A 25,498-nucleotide genomic window follows, 5' to 3' on the forward strand; every position below is an offset into this window, starting at 1 on the left:
CACAAAAAATCAGAGATCATTGTGAAGTCTTCTCGAATGTGGGCGCATTTGGTTCGTAGCGTATTCTAGCTCATGTGTGCAATTATACGAGTAAACAAGTCTATTAAAATGATGTCATGTGAAATATAAAAGTAAAATAATAAAGTGATTTAGGGAGAGTAACAAATTTTAGTAAGTTTCCTTGCCATAGCCGCCTTCCTTCCTCATGACAAATTCTTCGCACATATGATATGAATTCGCTTTAGACTGCCAAGGTGAGCTGAAGGCTCAAGAGCTGGTCGGCCTCCCAACACCTTGAAATATAGACAATAAACCTAAAAATTGTAGAATTCTGGAGAGAATTCGAAGGAAGTGAGGCGACATATGGAAGGACCCTTTGGAGAGGAATGAAAGACATTGAAAAGAACGAAAAGTGAACAAGACCCTGTCCATCTATGGCAGGGCTTGAACAAGAGACCTTATAAACGAGACAATTTTGGGACCCACGGAATTTCGAAATGCCTCATAGCAGTGTAAGAATAAAAAGATAGCTGTGGTGCTTGTGTTTATTAGTTTGCGTTTGACTTTTGTTCAAGGCCCCCGTTATTGGAGAAGTCTCATACCCCCCCCCCCCCCTTTTGTGTACACGGGGACATTACTTTTCTTTATAAGTTTTTCACTTAATAATTTCATTTTATTCTCCATCTTTTGTCCTTCTCCATATCTTCAGTTTCTTTCTTTATTCGTCACATAATCTGTTATTCCTTACAATATTTTATTTTCCTTTTTTACTTCGTTCCTTCCTTCACCTTCTTTTATTTTATTTGTGTACCTTTCTTCACATTGTTATTCCAGTTTTTTACTTTACATTTTCTCTAATTTATTTTGTTTAGTTCTATATTCCATAGTCACACAATTTGCATTTAACTGCGACCAGTGACGAACTTTTCTTTTTATAGTTTTAAAAAAACCTTTTTGGATCCCCATAAGATAGCATTACTTTTGAGGGGTCGAGTGTTGGTAAGGATTCCCACTCTACAAAGTCTTGATGGACTCCAGAGAAAAATATTCAAATATTCCCCTCATCCTATGACAGTGCTACCCGTGGTAACTTCGTTGTATATGATGATGATTCGAAACCATGAAGATTGTTTCTCAATCACCTCATCCGTTGAAGTTAAGGAGTTTAGGACCCCAAAGTGATAAGGGAACACCTTTTGACGGCGACATGTGCGTGTAGAACCTATCCTCGGATGGAGACCTCCAAATCGATATCGTCCAGAGAAAAACCAGCGCAGTTAAAACTACGGTTAATACCGTAGCTTTAACTTACGTTTACGATATGATATACAGAGGTAGTGACCTGGCAAATGGGCCAACGCTTTTCTCCTTATTCCTCTATCACGACAATACACCATGCCACACATCGCTACTCGTTCGCGAAGTTTTGGCAATAAAGATTTCATCTGGCCACACGCCTTTCTCTTCATTTCTAGCAGAATGTGGTTTTTAGCTCTGTCCCAAAAACAAAACCGTGCTGATAAGAAACCATTTTAAAAATTCCCGACAATGAAAGAGCTACTAGAGAGAGCTACAGAGCAACTATAGAGGCTTCCGAAAGCATTTCAGAAATGCTTCCAACCGTGGAACCACCGTTGGGATAACTGCATCGCTACCCAACGAATGTACTACAAGGAGGATTAATTTAAATTTGACGTAAACTTAATACTTTGTTCGCAATCAAAATTAGTCACTTGTATAATATTAAAGTCATACCACCTCAGTGGTGTACAGTTTGAGGCGCAACAGTACACAAGAGCTTACCGGATCAGAAATACCGCCATCACCAATTTTACACCAACCTTTCCCACCTCTCTCTCTCTGAATTATTACCTATCCTTCTCTGATCTACAATGAAATATTTTATACATATAAAAATATGGGGTCAGCAGCCACGATGGAAGCCAATCTGGCCAAGCTGGTCTAAATTGGCCACGCGATCTCAGAGAGTAAAGACTGAAGCTTCGAGAAATACACCGGCGAAGCTAACTAAAAATATTCATACCATATAACGTATCGTTTACAAATACACATTTTGAATGGACACTCCCTCACCCCACCCTGAGAATGGAATTTTGTAAAATACCTTCTTAGCGGACATCTACTTAGCATAAAGAATATTCCTATCAAATTATTAACCTTTCAACCTTATGGTTCCAGCGATATCGTGATGAGTCAGCCCGATATATATATATATATAAGATGTTGCGGTCGAAGGTCGAATTTGGGTATAATATAAGATTGCCACAAACAAGTTTCCAGAGCATGGGCAACAGCATCCTCTGCGTACCATGATACCACACTGTGATCACCCGTCTGCAAAGCATGAGCATTATAATATATCCCCCATAGATATCTTTTCTCTATGGGCTGAAACGACGACACATGTACATAGTTCTGTCAGCTCTTTACATCATCTACTGGAAACCTGGTCATCTAGTTACTGTATATATGAAATATGCCGTCTCTCACCTGACTTCGTACCCTCTCCCACAGCAGGTCCGGGGTGCGCAGCGCGTGGACGTCCACCTCGGTGTTGCTGTGCCCCATGTTGCAGACCACGCAGCCATTCTTCATCCGCTCCATGTGCTCCCGCGTCACCACTCCCTTATTTCCAGTCGCCGTTATCACGATATCCACTTGCCTTATCACCTGTCCATTGCAAGCGAGTTACGCAAACATCTTACTATTGTTACAACACTAAAAAATAAATTATTATTCAAGAATATTAATGTTTTTTTTTTAATAATTTTGCTGATTCCTTTCAACCCTCGCAGATGCGTTTCTACCATATCCTCAAAACTACAAAAGATAACGCAGATAATAATTAGGAGGTGAAATCAAGCCAACATTTTAGAAGCTTCTCTATCTCTCCAAGGTCGCCACGTTGACCAGTCTTGAGCTGCCCGCAACCAGCGACTACCACCGATTTTAACCATGTCGCTGGTCCACCTGAAGCGGTCGCCACTCGAGAACCTCTCTGCCCCAACGGCCATCGGTTGCCACTACAGACAGGCAATTCTTCGAGCTACGTCATTAATTCTGGTTCTTTTTCGGATCTCCTCATATCTAATTCGATCTCATATTATAAAACCCCCTTTATGTGTCACGAAAACGTAGACATAGTCGTCTCTCGAACCTTAACAGTTCAATTGGACAACTTTTGTAAATAATTATTTAGAGCTGTGTTTCCCAACGAGCCCAATATAATTTTTAAAAGAAAAAATTCAAAAATAAATTCGACAACAGTTTAACCCTTTTTATGCCATTTAAACACAATGCTAGGTTTTCGTGTCAAATTTAGTGTAAAAACAAATTCTTAAATAATTTTGACATGAAAAAAGGTTGGGAAACGATGATTTAGAGAAACCTAATAAAAATAAAGATAAATGAAAATCGAAATGTTCTTTATACAAATATACTATTTCAAGCAGTTTTGAATCGTCAATAAACATAAAATGTCGGCATTATTGTCTCTACAGGAAGCTACCGCCGGCTTGACTTTTTTTTTGGCATTTATCTATCTAGATTCGCATAGGAGTCTAGGAATTACAGGACAATGTTAGTACTACCATACATTATAAAAGGTTAAACACTTTTTTCTGCTTTTTTTTTAAACATAGCAAATGTTTAAAATCTTAAGATCGCGAGTAGTCTCTAGATGCAGTCAGACCGGTCATCTTTGCGATCTAACTTCTAACGAAGATACCTATGTCTAGCAGTTGAGGTCTAAAAGCTGAAATGATGAATTATTAACAAATTTGATGCGTGACTTACCTCTGTAAGTTTCACGACCCTGAAGCCGTCCATGGCGGCCTGCAGCGCACAGATGGGGTCTATCTCTGTCACGTAAACCTGCAATTTAAAACACACACCAACACCCTACAGTAGTTTATAATAAAAACCATTTTATTGCTGCAAACAATGTATAACTTGCATCGGATTGTACGATTTGTTTATAACGAAACTGATGATAAACATCTACAGGGTGATTTGTTATAGGTGTAAAAACTAATGATTTTTGCTGACAAATGAGCAATATATTCACCCCTATACAATTGTACAGTAAAAGTAATATACTTTTATAAATGCGACAGACCATTTACTTCAGGTAGTGAAGTCTGCAGGGAAAGATAGTAAACAATAATATAAAATTAATTTTAATGTGAGTTATGTGAATTTTAAAAACTCTTTTTATTTATATTACGTTAAACTATTTCTGAAATAATTGATTTTTGAATAGGGTGTACCATAAAATTGATAGCAAATAATATATTTTTTGAATTGATACAGATGTGTACTTCGCAATTGGCGTGATTTATCATTTATCTATATTTTGTTATGTACTAACTTGTTAGTTATATCTTGGAAAAAGTTTTAAACATTTAAAGAAACTAGATTCTTTAATAATTATATTTTGTATCGTGCCACGCTTATATAATGTCGGTAAAGCAGTGCTTGTTTAACCTTGACACTTCATAGATGGCGCTGTTAGTAATGGTGTTATGACGGCATCCATTGCGGCGGCGCTGGTCGGTAAAGCAGTTGGTATTTGATATGTTAAAGTGATCATTTAGAACATTGCAGGATAAACTTTCAAAAGGAATCGAAAATTTAAATAATAAACTTAAGTGTCGTTTCTCTGTTTTTAGAACAAGCATTATTGTTTATTTGAAGCATATACCTACATAGTCAAAATAACAAATCACCTTGTACATCGTGGAGTAATGACGGCGGAGTGACGTAACGGAGCGGCCTGTACTCCCCCCGCCACACTTGTACCCAAGGCGTGGTACTGTAGCTTCGGTGACATTACAATGAAACACAGTGTCGTTCACTCACCACACAACCCAGCGCTTTTAAGGCCTGACAACAGCCTTTTCCGACCTCCCCGTAGCCGCAGACCACGGACTGCTTTCCGCCGAACATCAGGTCGGTGCTGCGTTTGAGTGCGTCGATTATGCTCTCACTGCGACAGAGAACAAATGTTACGTTGACTCTTTTTTGGTGGTTCGTTTTAGTTTTCGTCTTTACAGGGGGACTATGCTTGGTCTTCCCAACAAACATCTGTTCACTAAACTATTCCAAATTTATTATAGGTACAGTGCACCCGCTTTAAGACATCTATTTACGGAAGGTCATGTCTCCACCGTCACCAACAGCAGTACTTTTCCAAGACATGTCTGGAAGAGGAGAATGCTGCTCCAGAGTCCAGGTGTGGCATCGTACTGGGTCACGCACCAGGGTCGATTCCCGAGATTGCCGGCGACATTAAGAGTCCGTTGGAATTTATTGAAATACTAGAAATAAATCTTGTTACGTCTTAATGTCCCGCATTCGGGGGACTCCGGCTCGAATTCGAGTCAGGGAGGAGTCAATAGCCCCCGTGATAGGCGGAAAGGATACTAGGGAAGAATTCCTCTCATACTGCAAGGAAATAATTAAAAGGTGATACAAAAAAATAAAAATTAAAGAAAATAAGAAAAATTTCAAATAGACAATAAGAAAAAATGTGATAAAATGAAACTCAAAATGTGATAGAAATGTAAACGAAAAGAAATAAAGATAAAATGTAACATGTAATGAGGGAGGAATAAAAGGTCACAGAGTAAAAGGGAAAGATAGCAGAAATGTGGCATGAAAGAATAGACTGAAAGAATATGTGAAGAACGAAAGGAGAGAATGGAAATAATAAATAACTATGTGAAAAAATAAATTGCCCATAATCGTCCCTGTCCCACCAAAGATAGGGGTACGAGAGGCCCCCAATAGTCATAAAAAAAAACCTCTTAATTTCGTATTTAACGTAACAAAATCCTACATTGATAATGAACGCATATACATAACATAAGCATTATTGATACGGCAATTTTTAATGTACTTTATAACTGTGTACTGATGGTGTACTTAAATAAATAATAAACGAACATAACCCTCTCCCTATAGATTTTAAAAAGGACCTTCTGAAAGCAGCCTGCATCTGGCGTTTATCTACGACCTTAAAACAAGGTTGTGGCAATTGCCTTCCCGTGTTTCCACTATGGAACCTTAAGGCTATAACTGACATCTTTTCAACGTGACATCAAATATATACATGTTTTTATTGTACTTTTTAACCTTTTAAGTGCCATGAGGACCGCCGGCTACCTCACGATACCCAACAATAGGTGCCGTGAGGGCCGCCGGCTACCTCACAATTTTTCATCTGTACATCTAAGGAATATTATTTTTTCCCGACCCTCCGGTAATTATTAGCTTCATTAGGCACCTAGCAACTGGATCACGGGATGGTATACGATTAGCATGTTTTAGAAGCGGTTACCATGGATGCCAATGAGACCGCGGGCGGCCTCACTTTTTATATAAAATTTACATTAGAATATGTATATAGAAACCTTTCTTTGTATTGAATTCACAATTTATTCATATTTCAAAGCTGGCTTTGAAAACCTATCGTGTTTTCTGTGTTACAAAAACGTGACCCGCCGGCGACCTCATGGCACACCGAGTACTCTGTTGCCTTTAAGTGCCATGAAGGTCGCCGGCGGTCTCAGTACGTAATGATATACATAATGTGTTATATTCATTCATAGAATGTAAAGATCCCAAATCTTCACATAAGGAAAGCCTACACTTGATATTTCCATTTGGCACCTGGGGAAGTCATGGCCCAAACAGCTTGGCAGTTAGAAGGTTAAAGATATAAAAAAAATACCAAAAAATTCGACACGATACAAAACAAAATCGGACAATCAACTCACGCGAGTACGTAAACAAATATTTTTTTAAATTATCAAAGGCATTAATTAACTTTCCGTGTATCGTCTACATCAGTATGCAAAACATAAATGTTTTATACACTGATAGGCAAGGTACAGATTGCGTGCGCTGCATGATCTGGGCCAAGATAAACGAAGCCAATCGCTTTGTGACGCGCCGACTTTTTTAATTTTACTAAATTAACATGCAGCCGGAAGGTTTTTTTTAAATGGTCCCCGTTGTTGGGGACCTCTCGTTCCCCTATCTCGTGTGGGACAGGGACTTTTTATTTCTAGTAATTTATTCATATTTTTTATTATTATCATTCTTCTCTTTCATGTATCATATTATCTGTCATACTGTTTCTTTCATTCAACAATTTTCCCAGTCTTTTTCTTTCATTCAGCCGGAAGGCTCAAGGCTCAAGTAGCCGGAAGGTTCGCGAATGGCAACCACGCGCCCGTAGCCGCAGCGTGGGTATATCCCCACTAGGGGGACTAACGTTATAAATTCACAAGAAGGTGATCTTTGTAACGGGTAGTGGGCCACACCTTACAATGGGCGTCCGCAATCGCTGAAACTAACTGTGATGCGTTGGTGAAGCTCCGAAACATCTCGTCCAAAATACCGCAATATATGAAGACAGAAGTCTTTGACCAGCGTTTCTGGTGATGACATTAGAATCAGACATGGTAAGTAAAAAAAGGACTAATATTTAGCCACTTCCGCACATGCAGTGGTGCAGCTCGCAGATAAATGCGCATGCCGCAAGCAATGCGAATTACACAACTACCACCGTTATATCACTCAACACGTGTTTCACCCTTCCACGGGGCATCTTCAGGAGTTATATTACACCGATAAGTGCCCAACATAGAGTCTAGCATGCATTATATTTATTATCAGCGGGCTGGCGGGCGGTGCACTTTGTTGCACGACTACCACTGCATGTGCGGAAGTGGCTCAATATTGGTCCTTTTCTTACTTAGGATGGACTTCCGCAAGGTAACGCCTGATTCCATTAAATATTCAGACATGGTCGTTTAAGGCCTTATGAAAAGGCTCAAGGTCATTTAGAGAGTAATGAATTAGTAGAACCATTGTCACTGACATACATCGAAAATTTCACATCTGAAGTACGCACACTGGCATGGGCCTCCCCCGAAGACATCTATAGAGAAATATACCCTAATCGCATACTAGCCGTTCGCCGTAGCCGGTTTGCACATAACAAACTTATTTGTGAGTAGTGGCAATCCTACATGATTAATGCACAAAATGTGAAATATGTAAGATTGTATCCCGGGAATAGAACTCGCGGCTTAAGATCCCAAGTCAGTTCTCTACCGCTGGTCTACCAATGATAATAAAGTGTATTAATAAATAAATTTTAGACTTTGTTCGCGAGGAATATAGCAAAAAAATCACTTTATTTAGTTTTTTTTATTTTTATTTCAATTATACGAGCCAGGCATAAATTTAACTATTCACATAAATTCTTACATCACCCACAATTCGAAACGTCATCACTCATTCGCTAGTTTCGTTTTAATTCAAATCGACATGAACTGTCATATGAAATTTATTGGAATGACAGTGGCGCCATCTGTTGAAAATTGGATATACTAACTTAGAAACCTTCATGGGCTCATGTACGACAACTTCGCTAAAGATCATCAAATGATCAAATGCATAGTTGACGTATAAAGTACATACAGACAAACATTCATTTTTATATATAAATAGATTCTAGGGTGAGACGCCAAAAAATGTTGGTATAGCGCCTGTCAAAAATAATTAGCTTAAATACGTATCGTCTTCCCCTCACTACCGAGATAATCTTTTTTGAGAGTTTGCCGCGCAAATTTCACGCCATATATGACGATGTGTATTACTTCGGCTACTGTACGGCATATTAGCCAAGCAAAAGCGACCGGCCTAGCCAAGGTTCAGCTCTTTTGGATTAGCCAAGCAATAGCGACCGGCCAAACCGAGGTTCAGCCCTTTTGGACGCCTTTGTATTCGAATGCTAAGAGGGTATTATCCGACAACCCAAGCCGAGGTCCTCTCGTGAGGGCCCTTGATATTTGTCACTCCATGGAACGTTCACCAAAGCGATCCAGAAGGCCGGTCTAATCCGGTAAAATGGTAACATTTAGCGGCCCGAACCTAAGCTTCCACGGGAGTCCTCGAGCTTTGCAACTTTAAAAGAGGATTTAAGCTAAACGCACTCTTCGCCCTACCACTTCACACCCGCTGAATCAGCAAATGCCATTTGGACAGCAGTGAGGGTCCAATAAAAAAGATATTGTATGGACCGTAGTTCGACATAGATCGGACCAGCGCATGGAGTTGCAGCCACGTGGTCGCCGATCATCCAATTTTTTATTGATTTAATTTTTCTCAGCTATCACCGTCTTTCCAGCCAATTTGTAACTAGAAAACTGTAATTCAAAATCTAATTCAAAATCAATATCTTGTTATATATATGAGGCGTCAAGTGTCTTCGGATGCGTGGGTTCATATCTCACTGCTTGTACAGTTGTATGCTTTAATTTATTTTATTATATATATGAAATCCATTTTAATACACTCATTGCCAGCTAGATGGCGCTATACCAGGCGTTAATATTGTTGATGTTGGTGTTTCATTATATACATACAGATTCCTACGAAATCCACGGAACACATAAATTTATATTGTATACTGCTGTTATCAGAAAATATTACGCTTTGTTAAAAAAAAAACTCTTTTAATCAAGTATTTGATGGATGGAAGATTCCTTGCAACAATTTGAATTCAAAATTATGTAATTACCATGTCAGTCGCTAGAAGCCCACTGCAAAGATCGACATGGTTTAATACAGGTGTGACGAATTCAGAGTGGGGCACTGGTGGTCAATCTTGAAATTTCATATCTCAAGTGATACCTTTCCCTGGGGTGTGAGGATATGTTTGGTACAGCACTCACCGGCATGAGTACAGGTTGTCGAACTTTGTCTTGGTGACTGAGTCGTTGACGTTCATAGCGGGCACGCACAGCTTGCCGGCCTTGCTGAGCTGGTACAGCCGATGTACACCAGTCACACTCTCCTCCACGATACCTGGTGAAACACTTACTGTTAGGCTGGTGACACACTGAGTTATGATTTACTAAGATATCTATAGTGGTATATACTATAATCGTTGGCGATTGCAATGTGGTACCATGGTACACAGGGGAAGCTGCTTCTCATCACCTAGAAACTTGCCTGTGAGCAGTGGTAATCACATATAATTAATGCACAAAGCGTGAATTATATAAAATTGTATTCCAAGAATCGAAACCGCGACCTACAATCACAAGTATCAGTTCTCGAGTTATTACAATTTACAGGTACTTTACAATATAGGTATAATGATGTAGACAAGTTGTGTGATCTTATATCTTAAGTACAGTCGAGAACAAACAGTTTCATTTTCTCATTTATTCACATCAGTCGATACACGCTCACTTTAAGGCATAAGCACCCCCCAAATAGCACCACGACGAGATCTTGACCTTAGCTATGTTAGAGGTCCATCTAGTGACAAGGCTACCTACGGCATATGGTCGCCAACCATTCAAACCAAAACGCCGTCCGCTACACAAGCGTATTGCCTCGACCACTGCCACTTCAGATAAACAATTCTTCAAGATACCTCAGTGACATTGGTTCTGTGGACTTCCCCTATATCTGATGGTAGAACGAAGTTTGAGATAGAACATTCACACCTTTGATTTGCTTAAAAGCAGCCGCGTGCTTCTTCAGCATGAGATGCGTGGCGTCTCCGCCGTCGTCCAGGATCATGTTGGGCTGCCAGGAGGCAGCTGGCGTGCAGCACTGGTCGATGCACCACCAGAACGCCTCCTCGCTCTCGCCGCGCCACGCGAAGATTGCGAACCCTTTAAAAACAAGCCACACTCCATAACATTCAATAACCTTCAAATAACAAGAACTTCCTCAAAATATATATTTACATAAAATCCTAGCTATACCATTTTTATTATCTTTATGACTCTTGTTTTAGGGACCACGTGTAAGCCGGAACATTATTTATAATAAATGTTTCACAATATTTTGTTATATCCACGCTCTTTTGTCTTTCTTTAGATCTTTCATTCATTCCTCTGTTATCATTCTCATTCTCTTCCATTCCTTTCCATACCTTGCTCCCTATCGTACATTTCCCTTCTTCCAGAACACTGTAACAATCCTAGATAATTACTTTTATTTTGTGTCCACTATTTTATTATCTTTTACTACTTTTAAATTTGTTCGCAACATTTATCTCTCTTCTTTTAACTAGCATCTTATTCCTTTTTATTACTGTTCCGATTAATCTCCTACAGTAGTCCAGAAAGACCTGGCCTCCTCCCTTTTAGCTAACTAGCGTGGCGATATTACTTTCCTCTATCCTTTTCTGCAACAGATATCTATGCCTTTAATACAGTTGTGGAGGTGCTAAGGGTCAAAGTAGTAACATTGGGTCAACAGTCATCGAAGTGCACGTGACCGTGTCGTACCTGCGTGAGCCAACGCCGCCGCCACCTCGTTCTGAGTGCTGTAGATGTTGCAGGCTGCCCAGCGCACGGTGGCGCCCAGCGCGGCCAGGGTTTCGATCAGCACGGCCGTCTGCGCGTTGATGTGCGTGCAGCCCACGATCTGCCGACAAACACATATCGACTTAAATTGTAAGGTCCAATATAAAAGCTTACACCAATAACATTCAACCAGGCAAGATATGCTTTGAGGACTCCGCCTTAATTTTAAGGTCAAAATGGAAAAAGGCATCATTCCTGGAGTGGACTCCAGGAAAGAAGTGTTTTAGATTATTATAAAAGCATAAGACTCAGGAGTAGAAAATGGTAAGACTTGCCAAAAGTCAAGAGATTAAATTAAGTAAGGCATACAGGGAAAGTAATGTAAAATTAAGAGTAAGGCGTTTACAGCCAAATTGTAAATAAATATAAAAAACAAAATGAGTAAAACAATCTAAGATAAACAATGTAAAATACTGTGATCTGGGAATGTAGATGAGGGAACGAATGAAATGCAAGAAAGAGGAGTTGCAATTGAGGAAAGGCAGATTATATTAACCATAAAAAGAAGATATAAAAGACAATGTGAAGTATGAAAGAGAATGCTGAATAAAAATAAAAATTGTAAAACTTATTTCACCCGGTTTTGTTACATCCCTGCCTCACACAAAGGACGAAAGACCTTCTAAAACGGGAGCCATTTACAAAAAAAATCAAGGACCATTGGAGCCTTAAAGACCAATCCCTGAGGGATAGTTAAACATAGTCCTGAGACCGAAGATGTACTCCAAGAGCCGTACGACAAAGTGTAGACCACAATAAAAATAACACTGTAATTCTCAAGCTATTTAAAATATCTTTTACACCGTAGTAGTGATTAGTTTGATGAGCTTTTTAAATATAATTGGTGATAATTCTGAAGCATTCGTCATCATCCAATAGACGTCCACTGCAAAACCTAGGCCTCCCTTAAAGATCACCAATACCAGTCTCACGCTGCTCGCTTTTGGCAATTTCCCGCGACCAAACCATGTCCACCTGGTGGCGCAACTACCCAGGCCGCGTCTCCCAGGTCATGGTCGCCATTTGTCAACCTTCCGGCCCCAACGTCCATTGATTACATTACCAGGACCTTCATTGTAGTAATTTTACGGATCCTAAGGATATAACGTATTTATTGCATGAACTGTCATCGATTAAAACAATGGTAAACGTTTTCATACCTTCGCATCCTTCAACGGCTTGTCGTCCTTGGCCCTCGCACGGAGAGCCATGATGCCAGGCATCTCCTGCTCCGCGATCTCAATCTCCCTTCGACCGAAGGCGTGCTGTTCCACATTGCGTACGCAGTATGGAGGGTTGGGCTGCCCGCTGGCAATCGCCTTCTCGTGAGGCTGGACACCTTCTTCTTCGTCAGACGAAGACCCTGGGAAGATGAACAAAGGGGTATTGCTATGAACTAATCGAGGAAGGTCTTCATGGAATTGCTTGTGACACTTCGTTGTTGGTTTGTGAAAAATTGACCGATGAAAGAGGTATTCATAAATCGATTTTAGCTTTCTTCAGTATAAACACTTCACCTCAGGGGGTGTCAAACTCAAAAGCTAACTTTGGCCAAATAAATAATGATTAACTTTATTTGGAACAGAAAATAATATCAATGTTTATGGAAACAAATATTTTTATTTTACTTGTAGATGTAATAAACACATATTTTTTTATTTATGACCTGGTATTGATATTTCTGTGATTCATTATTCATAATTTGAAAATTAACCGAACAGTTACATTAACTGTGCCGCAAAACTGTTTATGTCGTGCCGCGTGTTTAGCACCCCTGCATTTTTATGGCCTACGTTTTTGGAGACTTCCGTTCATCTCTACACGTGGAATTGGGACTTTTACACAGATTAATTAATTTTTTCAGGTTATAATTTTTATTTAATTTTCTTCATCCATTCTAACAATTTCTCCTTCTATTCATCTTTCTTGCTTCACAAATGCAAGTATTCTTTTAATTTTTTACATTATTTTCAGACAACTTCAGTCATCCCTGACCATCATTCCTAAGGTTACTCACAGGCTTTTATTTTTAAAATCAGTCTCAGTTACTTTTCACTAGTATCTTTCGTGTACTTCTTAATAACACCTTATCTATTTATTTAATCTAACCTCTAACACCCTTGCATTAGCTCAAAGGCGAAATCTTTATGAATGATTGTTTCTTCATAAATTTGTAAATGGCATTATTATCTATATTTTATTACTGACACATTGCACGTGCAACCGATAGCCATTGTGTCCGAAAGTTTCTCTAATGGCGACAACGAGCCATTAGACACGGCGTGGGCAGGTCCCCCACTTGCTGGACTGACGACATAGTGAAGATGGAGGGAAGTCGCTAGATGCGGGGAACACAGATCTGGTCATCGTGGCGATCTACGAAGGAACCTATGTCTTGTGGACTTCCATCAATGACATGAAACCATGTAGATGACAGAACAGAGCTGGTCGAGACAACTGTCAAGTGACATTCAGTTTCTGCGTTCATATAACTTGGGGGCGTGGTATCCGTACGGGCTCACACGTACTTTTTCATAACACTTTTGAACACACTCTCGCCTAGTACCATCTTACGGGCTTATGGAATACGGAAGACACCACGCCGGAGCAGAAACAGGCAGACTACATTTACCCCACGAAACTCAGCTGCCTTGTACTCTACTCTCAATTAAATAACATATATGATTACTTAACCTCTAGTTTGGACGTCCAATGTCAAAGTACTTTACCTGCGTTCATAACGACTCCTACCGTCTCTTACATTTAACATTTACAAGCGCAATGCCCACGTATAAGTTGATGCGGTTACGCTTGCGGTAAATAGAGGCCGTGTATCGAATTACATGTTAACTGAAGGCGAGATTAAACTGGCTATCAACATTTTGCATCGAACGTAACACGTAAACCAATCAAAATTAGAATAAAAGTATTTATTGTTACAAATAGTTTTATAAAGAGCAAGCACTCTTTGTAAAGCAACAAAGCATTTGTAAAGAGCAATTGTTAAGTATCTCGACGGCTCCCAGCAGAACTGCCTTGCGAGATGGTAGCTTCCTGTAGGGACAATAATGCCAATTTTGTTGATTGACGATTCCAAAGTGTTGTAATAAACAGCCATCTTAATAAAGAATATTTTGATTTATTTTTTTAAAACTCTGCAACGACAAATAGTAAACAAAAATTATTTATAATTTGTAGTAATACGAATTTTGAACACTGAGATTTTTTGGAAGTGTCTTATACATTAAACAAACCATTTAAAGATTCTACATCTATTTCCAATCAACCTGTATATCACTCCTCCAGACGCAAGATACATCACAAATATTGCACCTAGTTCTACAAACCTAACCTTAAACAATAGGAAATAAAAAAAGATAAAATCGTTTTAATAAACTTACAGAAGTCACTTCTCCCGGATATGATGGAGTGTCGCTTCTGCAGCGGCACCCCATCCTCAACGCCAGAGTTCTTCAAAATTCCAGTGGTCGCCATGTTCTTTTTTAATTTATCACTTATTGCAACTAATTATTTATATTCTGTGCGCTATCAAAACTATAAAACCAAAAGAACGATCACCCGGTGGCGATCCTTAGTTTTAAATTGGATGAAATTAACAAAACGCACATGAGGTATTTAAGAACAGATGATTTCTGCCACTCTAAAGATTACTATAGTATAACCTGAAGTATTGATCACTACCTAAAATTTGCGAATGATGAAACGAGGGAGGATGTCATTGACACGACGCACATGAGATATTTCAGAAAAAACTACAGACGCACGCAGTGTTTCCCAACGCAGACCCACGCCTCCCAGTGGGACAATGTGATTGTAAAGAGGAGAATTCCAAAATGGAGTCGACACGAGTTTAACCCTTTCGCGTTCATATAAAAATTACATATGTTAAATAAAAATTTTAAGATGGGGCATTGCACAAAAAATATTTGGAAAAAGTGGACTAGAGTATAAAGGTCACATCATCCAAGAAATAAGAGATGAGAAGCATAAAATCATTGACAAGAACCAGAAACAGCGAAAAAAGACATTGTTCCGGACAAATGCCCACATGTCTAAATGATATCAAATTAAATGAACTAATATAGGTAGTTAAAACTGTAACCGAATGCAAATAATAGAAGTTACCAACCACTCTACATAGGGTCACTTATGTAGAGCATGAGAAAAATAGAAGATTCCAGTAAAGAGAAACTTGAATCAAATAGCGAGAGGAAACCCCTGTAATGATTGCTGGAGAAAAATGCATCCACTGGACAGCGTGTCGAATCAACACCTCGATACTTAGAGAACTATGTAACTCAAAAAATGCTAGAGTAGTAATATTACATAATCCAAGAGATAAGAGATGAGAAGTTTGTCCTCATAGACAAGAACCAGAGAGAGGTGAGGAAATAGACATAGCTCCGGACAAATGCTTAAATGACAACAAATTCAATGAAGTAATACAGACAGCTAAAATCATAACGGAATGCAAAATCATTAACAACAGGTGGCCTAAGGAGTTACGAGCCATTACACATAGAATCACTTGTGTAAGAGAAGATTCCAGAAGAGCCCAGATTGATAGAGACTAAAATCAGATTGAACTTGCCTATGATAGCATCGTTCAACTTAAAGCTACGAGAATTCCAAACGCACTCTGACCTAATAAGAGCCCACAACAAACTATCAGATTTGATTGTTGTCATCATCAAATTCGATAGATGTTCACTGCAATGCAGCCTCCCACGAAGATCTTGAGCTGCCTTGTCATCGTGATCTTTACCGATTGTATTTATTAGAGCAATACGTCACGTGTACTGACGCAGTATTCGAACCTGGGAACATTAGGTTGGAAACCGCACGCGCTGAAGCGCAGTATTGTATCGTATAAATAGATGCACCGCGGCATAAACATCGGCACGCCGCCAAACAGCCGCGCGGACTTCCTGCACGCTACTCCACGTGGATACTTCCAAATTCATACCAAATTATATCACTGCCTACCCCAAATTGGATAACGGTTCAAATATAATAACTCCTTCACAAACACTTTCTACTTGTCTTGGAAGGCACAATGATTTATCCCCGTCTTCCTCGATCTACAACTCAAGAGTGGTCTCATGATTTTACTTTCCATATTTCATCACACCAGTACATCCACAGCTGGACATAGGTCTTCCCGAGAAATTTTTAAAAGGACCGGTTCGAAGATGCCTCCAGCGTTTTACAAGCTTATCTGTTTTTCCTAATAGAAAATTATTCCAACTGTTTCGTATTCATAGTATGTAGGTTTCGTATTATAAATTATACATACGTAATATAAAACTCAGTCCCAAAGTCCAGCGGTGGACTTCCTAAAGCTGAAATGATAATGATCACACACTTAGATTCATTTTAAGTTATCGCTTTAGAAGAATACTGGAATAGCCCAAATTAAGACACTAGATGCAAGTTCAGATCTACTACGGGTTCCAGGCGAGTTTTTTCCAAAAGAAAACGTAGCGAAGAACCAATACAGTATGACATCGACCCAACGAGACTTGACGCGCTTGAAACACAAAGCATCCTTTAAAACGGTTTGGACTGAGCCAAATGATATGGCAACTTATGACAAACAGACGCTTGGCTAATTTTGTAAACAGTCCAACCAACATAGGAAAAAAATTTACCTACCTTCCTAATGCCCGAAAGTTTTAAATGACAATATCACGTTACAATAACAAAATTATTTCATTACAGAGATTTTTCTCGAAGCTTTAGATCTAATATTAAGAAAAAGAAACAATTACATTATAATAAGTGTTTAAAGATTTTGTTTCGGAAACATTTGAAATTCATTAATATTTCAAATTTAATTTTACATTTCATTTATGAAAAATATTTAAATTTCCATCATTAAGCCAACTAGTAAAATTCAAATTATGTTTATTCGAGCAGGCATTTACATGTGCCTTTGGATCGTCGAATATTTTAACATCATAAGCAACTAGCTGCCGCTGGCTGGCGCTGGTCTGTTGATAAGAGTGGCCTAAAACTCAACAGCTGCTCTTTTCATGTGTACATTATAATAACAAGCATGTACATGAAGTCAACAAACCAAGTTCATCACATTTCGATTAACTAAAAACTCTTTAATACTATAATAAGGTTTATTTAGAAAGATACTTTTAATTTTAGAATTGAAACTAAGAAACGGAAGGTATGAGATCTCTCGTGGAACTTTATTATAGATGCGTACACTATCAATAAAGGATTTTTAACTTTTTGAAGACGAAATTTATTCGTTTATCTTTATCTCTTACATTTATTGTCTGCCACTATTTTTCATATAAGATTTTAAATTTTGGCACATAAATAGTATGTTATTAAAAATGTATTGCAAAGCAACCGTGAAATACCAATTTCTTTTAAAACATCTTTTATTATCTTTAGATATCTAATATATAAAATTCTCGTGTCACGGTGTTCGAACTTGAACTCCTCTGAAACGGCTTGACTGATTTTTACCAAATTTAATATGCGTATTCAGTAGGTATGAGAATCGGCTACTATCTATTTTCTATACCCCTAAGTGATAAATGTTGTTCACACTTTAAAAAAAAATATTTTTTTAACGAAATTTTTTGTTTTTATTTTTTTATGATACAGCATACAAGAATACATACAACCATAAATTTTCACCCCTCTACGATCAACCCTTATTTTTTATTTGTAAATTAAAATATCAATTTTTTTTGCAAAACAACGTTTGCGGGATCAGCTAGTTAAATTATAAATATCTCGTGTACCTCTTTTCAGTAAAAATAAATAGAATTGCTATCGACAACACTGCTCCGTAATACAACGTAAATATTAATGTCTCGTGTGTATACATGTGATGAAAGATGTTCCACAGAACCTTCACCATTTTTCCAGATATTATTTTTGTCTACCTTGTCATCTCCGTTTCTTACATCATATTAACGTGTGCACATGACCGTAATGTTAAGTACAGAAATAATAATGATTTCTACGAATGCAATTCCGATGACAGCGCACCTAAATCTGTGAACCCGCTGGAACGCGAACAAACTCATGCTCTATATTCGCCACGAATACCTTGCTTGTTTACACACCAAGAGATCAAAACACCCCGCATATCCAGAGAGAAATGGAAACTAAACTATACTAATATAACTTCAGTATCAATCTATTTATTAGTTCATATTACTTTTCGATTTATATCATTTATATCGGGCATTGCGAGAGTCGTCAATAATCCTCCTTGACCCCTAAGGATCGCTATCGGTGTCCCAGGGGTCGATATTGAAACTAATTTTGGGGGTTGACCAAATAAAGAGATTTTAAATGACTCTAATTATACATGTTCTTCCCAGAGAGCAATTGAGATTACTATGCTTGGATATTCACAGCGAGATTGAAAAAGAAATAACGAAATACACAGAACTAATATCACCGACCTAGCTCGAAGAATTTCACGTCTCAAGTGGCAGTAAGGGGATCACTAGATTTGAAATATTCTAGACATTATACAGGGTGAATGGAAATAGGTGTAAAAACTTTAAAGAAGAAAATGTGGAGTCGATTTTTCAGTAAAAAGCTTTAAGGTCATGTAATAATCCCATTCGATGAAACTATAGATTCTTGTGTAGAATGTCATCATCAGCCCATAGATATGTAGTAGGCACAGGTCTTTCCCAAAGATGTACCATATGGGAGGGAATACTATAATCGCCACGCTTGGCAGACGAGTTGGCGATCGCAATGTGGTATTATACGCAGAGGACGCTGCTGTTCATCCTCTGGAAACTTGTTCCATAACAGTGACAATCCTATATATAATGGCCTGTGTGTGAATTATATATGAGAATACATCCCGAGAATTGAACCCGCGACCTATGATATCCATCTGCCACTGACCTGGATAAGGTGTACCATACATTAATTCACATCAAATGAGCTATACATTCACTTTTGAAATTTCGATATATTCCAATTAAAGTGACCAATGTCTAGATAGACGCTTAACAGATGATAATGATTGATGGAATAAGGCGTTACCTTACGGAAGTCCATCCTAAGTAAGAAAAGGACCAATACTTAGCCACTTCCGCACATGCAGTGGTAGTCGTGCAACAAAGTGCACCGCCCGCCAGCCCGCTGATAAATGCGTATGCGGCAAACAATGCGAATCACACAACCGCCACCGCCAAATTACTCAACACGTGTTTCACCCCACCACGGGGTATCTTCAGGAGTTATATTACACCGATTAGTGCCAAACACAGAGACTCTGTGTTTTGCACTAATACACGTGTTGAGTAATTAAATTTTGGTCCTTTTCTTACTTGTCATCTTAAAATAATCAACAATTCAAAAGCTTATGTAAATGATCTACTTAAATAAATATATTTTGAATTTGAATTCTATCTCGTAAAGAATCCTGAACATTGCCCTTCCCATGGCTCGTTGAGCAAATGTGATCATGCCAATGAGACCAGACGTGAGTGACCACTGGTGACCATTGGTAACACACATTATTTGTCGACTTGCGTCATATTAGACTAGATATTTATAAATTTAGACATCGAAGTCTAGACGTATTGTCTGTATTCAAATAAAAACATATATTCCTGGAATAAAATATTCAATAGATATTTTCCACGAACGTCGTAGGAGGGGAATTGAAAAGAGTAAATCTGTCTGAAGGATGTCTGGGGTATTTTTAAAATTGTCAATACGCTTCTAAATATTTTAACCTTAGAAACGAAACCTCTTATACATGTTTGAACCGGTGAGCATGGTAAGCCACCAGTGGACTGAAGATATATTGAAGGTCGCGGAAGTCGCTGGCTGAAGGGAGGGCATGAGCGGTCAGTGAGGTGATGTTTGCGGGAGGCCCGTGCCTTGCAGTGAACGTCTATCGACCGACAAGGTGATTGAAATCCCAAAAGGCAGTCACGTGAACATATATTATTACATGTACATACCATAGTAAACATTTAAATTTTTTTTAATTTCATTTCTAAACAAACGTGAATTTAAATATTTTTATTCGAACTTAAATGTTGCATGAAATTAGTAAATTATTTGTGTATTGTAAAAAAAATTTAAAAAAATATAAAAATCCAATTACATTGTAAAAAATATTTTGATTTAAAAGATAAAAAAGATAAGATAAAATTTATTTATTAGACATCTTTTAACAGAACTCTTATTCAGCGTCAACTTATTATTAATTTTATTTTCGACTACTTTTGACTCTACTCTCCCTCGCAAGGTGTTATAGTTGTGGAGAAAAAGCAGGAATAAACTCCACAACAACACATCTAATAAAGTTCAACAGTACAGACTTAATCATATACATTTTATTAAAAAAATAATTCCGTTCATTACAAATAAATTTGAGATGTTTTACAGTCGAAACTTTGGTACAGCCAGTTTTTCACTGATCCTTGTAAATACACTATGGATGTCACCTAATTTTTTAAACATACAAGATAAATATATATATATATATGTGTGTGTGTGTGTTGTGAGTCCACTTTTAAACGGTTTTCTCAATAAAATTCACCGCCCTAAGGCATAAATAGTTCGGAAGGTTCTATTTCGCACAAAAATATTTTCAATATCATCCTAAAGCTACCTTAAAACATCAATCCATACGATATAATTCTGTGTAAAGAACTACAATACCGTACCCTAGCAGTGTCAATATCTAAGCAGCGTTTTATCTTCCTGACGGCATAAGCAGCACCAAGCCTGACCGCAAGACTCTTTGGGAGGCTTCCATAGAAATTCAGAATCGATCGTGACACCAGGGACACTGAGTCTTCATAGTTTAAAACATCACCATCTATTGTTAAATTATTGGGGGTGTTTGATTTATTTTATTGGGGGGGTTTTTGTTTTTTTCGGAGTAGTCTGTCTATATATATATATATATATATATATATATATATATATATATATATATATATATATATATATCTAATATATAAAATTCTCGTGTCACGGTGTTCGAACTTGAACTCCTTTAAAACGGCTTGACCGATTTTTACCGAATTTTATATGCGTATTTAGTAGGTCTGAGAATCGGCTACTATCTATTTTTCATACCCCTAAGTGATAAGGGTTGTTCACCCTTAAAAATTTTTATTTTTTTTTTTTTTAAGAAATTTTATTTTTTTATTTTTTTATGATACAACATACGAAAATACATACAACCCTAAATTTTCACTCCTCTACGATCAACCCTTATTTTTAAATTGAAAATTAAAAATATTTTTTTTTCAAAACAACGTTTGCGGGATCAGCTAGTATATATATATATATATATATATATATATATATATATATATATATATATATATATATATATATATATATATATATATATATATATATATATCATATCTTCGTATGTTCATGATAAACTTTTACTAATTAACTATTATTTAAACCGATTTTCGAAAAAGATTCGCGTAAATAACTCGGAGGGCTCTCTTTTGCAAAACAAATATATTTTCAATGACTGCACCTCTACCCTGAAGCATCAGTCCATAGGATATAATGGTGCGGCAATAACTACAATACAGTATCCTAGCAGTGTCAATATCTAAGCAGCGTTTTATCTTCCTAACGGCATAAGCTGCACTAAGCCTCAATGTGATGATAGAAGTTTGGATTCATCATACCAGCCAAGAGACTTCCTCTACAAGATACAAGCTTCCCTTCCCGCGACGGTAACTATTTTGTTCACAGATAAATACAACTTAGGAATGATATGTTTCAACCACTACATTGGCGTTGAAATCAGGGAGGAGTCAATAGCCTCCCTGATAAGCGGAAAGGATTCCAGGGAAGAATTCCTCTCTTATTGCAAAAGAATCACACAATATGCAATAGAAAGAAATAAAAGTTAGGCATAGACAACAAATGAAAACTAACAAGATAAGTTAAAAAAATAAAATAATTTAAAACTGTGATATAGAATAGATAAAAATGTGATACAATAAAAATAGAAAATAAAAAAAATGTAAAATGAAAAGAGGATGAAAGAAAGGTAAACAGAGCAAAAGGGAAAGAAAGCAGAATTGTGGCATAAAAGAATAGAATGAAAGATTATGTGAAGTATGAAAGTAGAGAATGAAAATAAAAAATAATTATGCGAATAAATAAAATTGCCCATAAAGTCCCAGTCCCACCAAAGATAGGGGTACGAGTTGCCCCCAATAGCGGGAGCCATAAAAAAAAACCACTACATTAAGGGCGGTGTGATGTGATCACAAAAACTCAACCCGAATGAGTTTGATATGGGCGCTTCTCGGATCATGGTACGATAAGTACAGTAACTTAAAATTTACTTAAAATAACATGATTTGAATATCCCGACCTATTTAAACCAGTGCAATATATTTTATGACACTGACCCATATAACACAATACTACAATTTCACATTTGAAATTAAAGTATCATTTAGCCGGTGTCGTCCACGGCTGGACATAGCCCACTCTCCCATCAGTATCGGTTGGAAACGCCCTGCATCCAACGTCTTCTAACGACCTCAAAGTCAAAGTGAAAAATAACATGGATAAACAAAAAACACATACAAGTTACTAAACAGAATAAAAACGTAGTCAATAAAGAAATTCAAATCGGTTAAGTAAGGCTGGTTATCGTCCTTCTCGCTCCGCCAATTCAACGGCACGACAACTTTCATCTCTCTTATACAGGATGATTTTTATATGTGTAAAGGCTTTTAATGTTCTCTAAATTCGTATTACTGCATATTAAAATTAACTGTTGTTTACTATCTGTCATTGAAGACTTTATATTTTATATTCCAAAAAAAAAAATAACATGTAAACATATTTTAGAGTAATAACTTTATATCGAGTGATTGGATATCGGTGTAATAGCTTGGAAGCTGATGAATGTGCTATACATTCATCCTTCTTAAACTTTAACATCTATAACAAAGCACCCTGTATATACATAGTGCATCTAAAAACCGTAAACGTGTATATACACTCAAATGCAACGAAGAAAGCCCTTCATTCCAAGAACCGGCGACAAATCAATATAACATCCGCATCGACACATGCCACATCACTAGCGCACAGATTATAAATACACCGGACGCGCCGCTGTCACTTTATATGCACATTAAAAAAAAACTGCAGCCGAACATGCAGATAAGAAATATTCACACGAAATTGTTGTTGTCCTTGACTGAGTTTTGAACGGCTTTAAAAAAAAAAAACTACACACGTGTAGCGCCGTCGTATCGCGAGCCGAAAGTGTGGCAAGTTCTTGGCTGCAGTGATATCACACTTGCGGCTAACAAAGTATGGAGTCGACTTCAATATTTTCTAACGTTTGTTATAGTAGCTACCACGAGCGGGTAGGCCTTCCACTTGACGAAATGACCACATACTCAAAGTCACCGGATCCGCTGGCAGATAGCACAAGACTGGCAATGGTGCGGATCTTTTGATGAGGCCTTTGGTTATTTTTTTATGGCCCCCGATATTGGGAGCCTCTCATACCCCCTATCTGGTGTGGGACAGGTACTTTGGTTTACATTAATTTAATTTTTCACAGTCTTTTCTATTTTCTTACTCTTCATTTATGCATCTTATGATCTTTTATTCGGCGTTCGTTCCACATTTCTAGGCCTTTGGTTTGCATTGGACGGCTTTTAGCTCATATGATGATGATAAAAAAACCCCCTAAGATCGCAATAACAGGTCTTGCGGTTTTATTCACGTTTAAAGTAAAAACAATAATCCGCGAACACAGCGGACTAGGAAATCTGCACACGCGTGAGCTTCGACTGACCGGAAAAAAGTACAAGAGGCATCCAATAGACTACAACTAGGCCACGGTCTGTCGCAAAACAGCATTTCGTCGCACGTTCAGACGCAGCGTTAGAAAACTAAAGTAAAAACTAAATTAAAAAGCCCGCAAGTACATTATAGCAATTCTTAATTACACACACTACTTAATCCATAAATACAAAACCAAGCGATCGTGTTAATTAGACTTTAAGTTCTAATTACTGAGTTCTCTGGCGCTGACTTTTATCTTTAGTGGTAATTTTATTACACACACGTGTATGTACATATATATATATATATATATATATATATATATATATATATATATATATATATATATGTGTGTGTGTGTGTGTGTGTGTGTGTATGGGGGGGTGTATGTGTGTGTATATATATATATATACACACATAGCGTTGCATCTTGCCAACAGCATAAACCATACAAGACATTATCATGAATATTCTCAAAGAGATTCGCGACCCTAAGCCGCAAGTAGATCAGATCGTACTTTTTTGCAAAGCAAATAAATTTATAATATCCGCATCTCAAAGCTACCCCGAAACATCAGTCCATAGGACACGATGCTGTGTAAATAACTACAATACACCATCCTAGCAGCATCACAATTAGAAAAGCGTTGTATCTTCCTAACGGCATAAGCAGCACTAAGCCTGACTAAAAGACTCTTTGTGAGGCTTCAATTGGAGTTTAGATTTATCAAAGTAGCTGGTGGACGGCCTCTGAAAGGCACAGGCCTCGCCAAAGGTCGTCGCGATGACCGGTGCACTGTCTGCAACCAGCTACTCCCCGCGACCTTCACCATGTCATTAAGAAAAGGGCCAATATTTAGCCACTTCCGCACATGCAGTGGTAGTCGTGCAACGTCGTGTATATCCTAACAAGGTTTTTAAGTGATAATAAATACATTTAAAAAACTTTTAAGTTAAACGGTTTTTTGATACCCATATTGTGGTGGTTGTGGAAAAATATGTACCTAGTCCGCCATATTGGAACGGCGTCCATCTTGAATTTTAAATTTTGACATAATCATCGTGTTTTACTATTGTAGCCTTTTCATTTGATACCCACATTGAGGGGGTTAAGGAAAAATATCTAATCCGCCATTTTGTATCGGCGGCCATTTTAGATTTATAATGTTATTTATAATTTTATTATATTGTATTGTCATCTAAATTAAATGTGTGTACCAAATTTCAGATCAATCTGA

General features: G+C 37.7%; 1 protein-coding gene across 6 annotated transcripts in view; it reads right to left on the reverse strand.

Annotated features, from left to right (window-relative positions):
- The window catches only part of LOC137922647 (adenosylhomocysteinase-like 1), a 53,748-nt gene that overhangs the window by 5,633 nt on the left and 22,617 nt on the right, over nucleotides 1-25,498 (reverse strand). Inside the window, exons 1-9 of one of the 6 annotated variants that reach the window (XM_068765655.1) lie at nucleotides 23,701-23,716; nucleotides 14,825-14,969; nucleotides 12,584-12,786; nucleotides 11,346-11,484; nucleotides 10,554-10,724; nucleotides 9,771-9,903; nucleotides 4,882-5,008; nucleotides 3,817-3,894; nucleotides 2,512-2,691 (exon numbers count right to left, since the gene is read on the reverse strand). In XM_068765655.1, coding sequence (XP_068621756.1) covers nucleotides 2,512-2,691; nucleotides 3,817-3,894; nucleotides 4,882-5,008; nucleotides 9,771-9,903; nucleotides 10,554-10,724; nucleotides 11,346-11,484; nucleotides 12,584-12,786; nucleotides 14,825-14,918 — 1,125 coding nt within the window. In that variant the 5' untranslated portion in view covers nucleotides 14,919-14,969; nucleotides 23,701-23,716. Of the gene's footprint in view, nucleotides 1-2,511; nucleotides 2,692-3,816; nucleotides 3,895-4,881; nucleotides 5,009-9,770; nucleotides 9,904-10,553; nucleotides 10,725-11,345; nucleotides 11,485-12,583; nucleotides 12,787-14,824; nucleotides 15,009-23,639; nucleotides 23,655-23,700; nucleotides 23,717-25,498 lie in introns of those variants that run through there. The other 5 variants (XM_068765656.1, XM_068765658.1, XM_068765657.1 and 2 more) reach the window with 5 other exon arrangements.

The sequence above is a fragment of the Battus philenor genome, unplaced genomic scaffold, assembly GCF_028537555.1.
Source record: "Battus philenor isolate CCGP_79_NKW_IND1 unplaced genomic scaffold, ilBatPhil1.0.hap1 SCAF_20, whole genome shotgun sequence".
Taxonomy (NCBI): Eukaryota; Metazoa; Arthropoda; class Insecta; order Lepidoptera; family Papilionidae; genus Battus; species Battus philenor.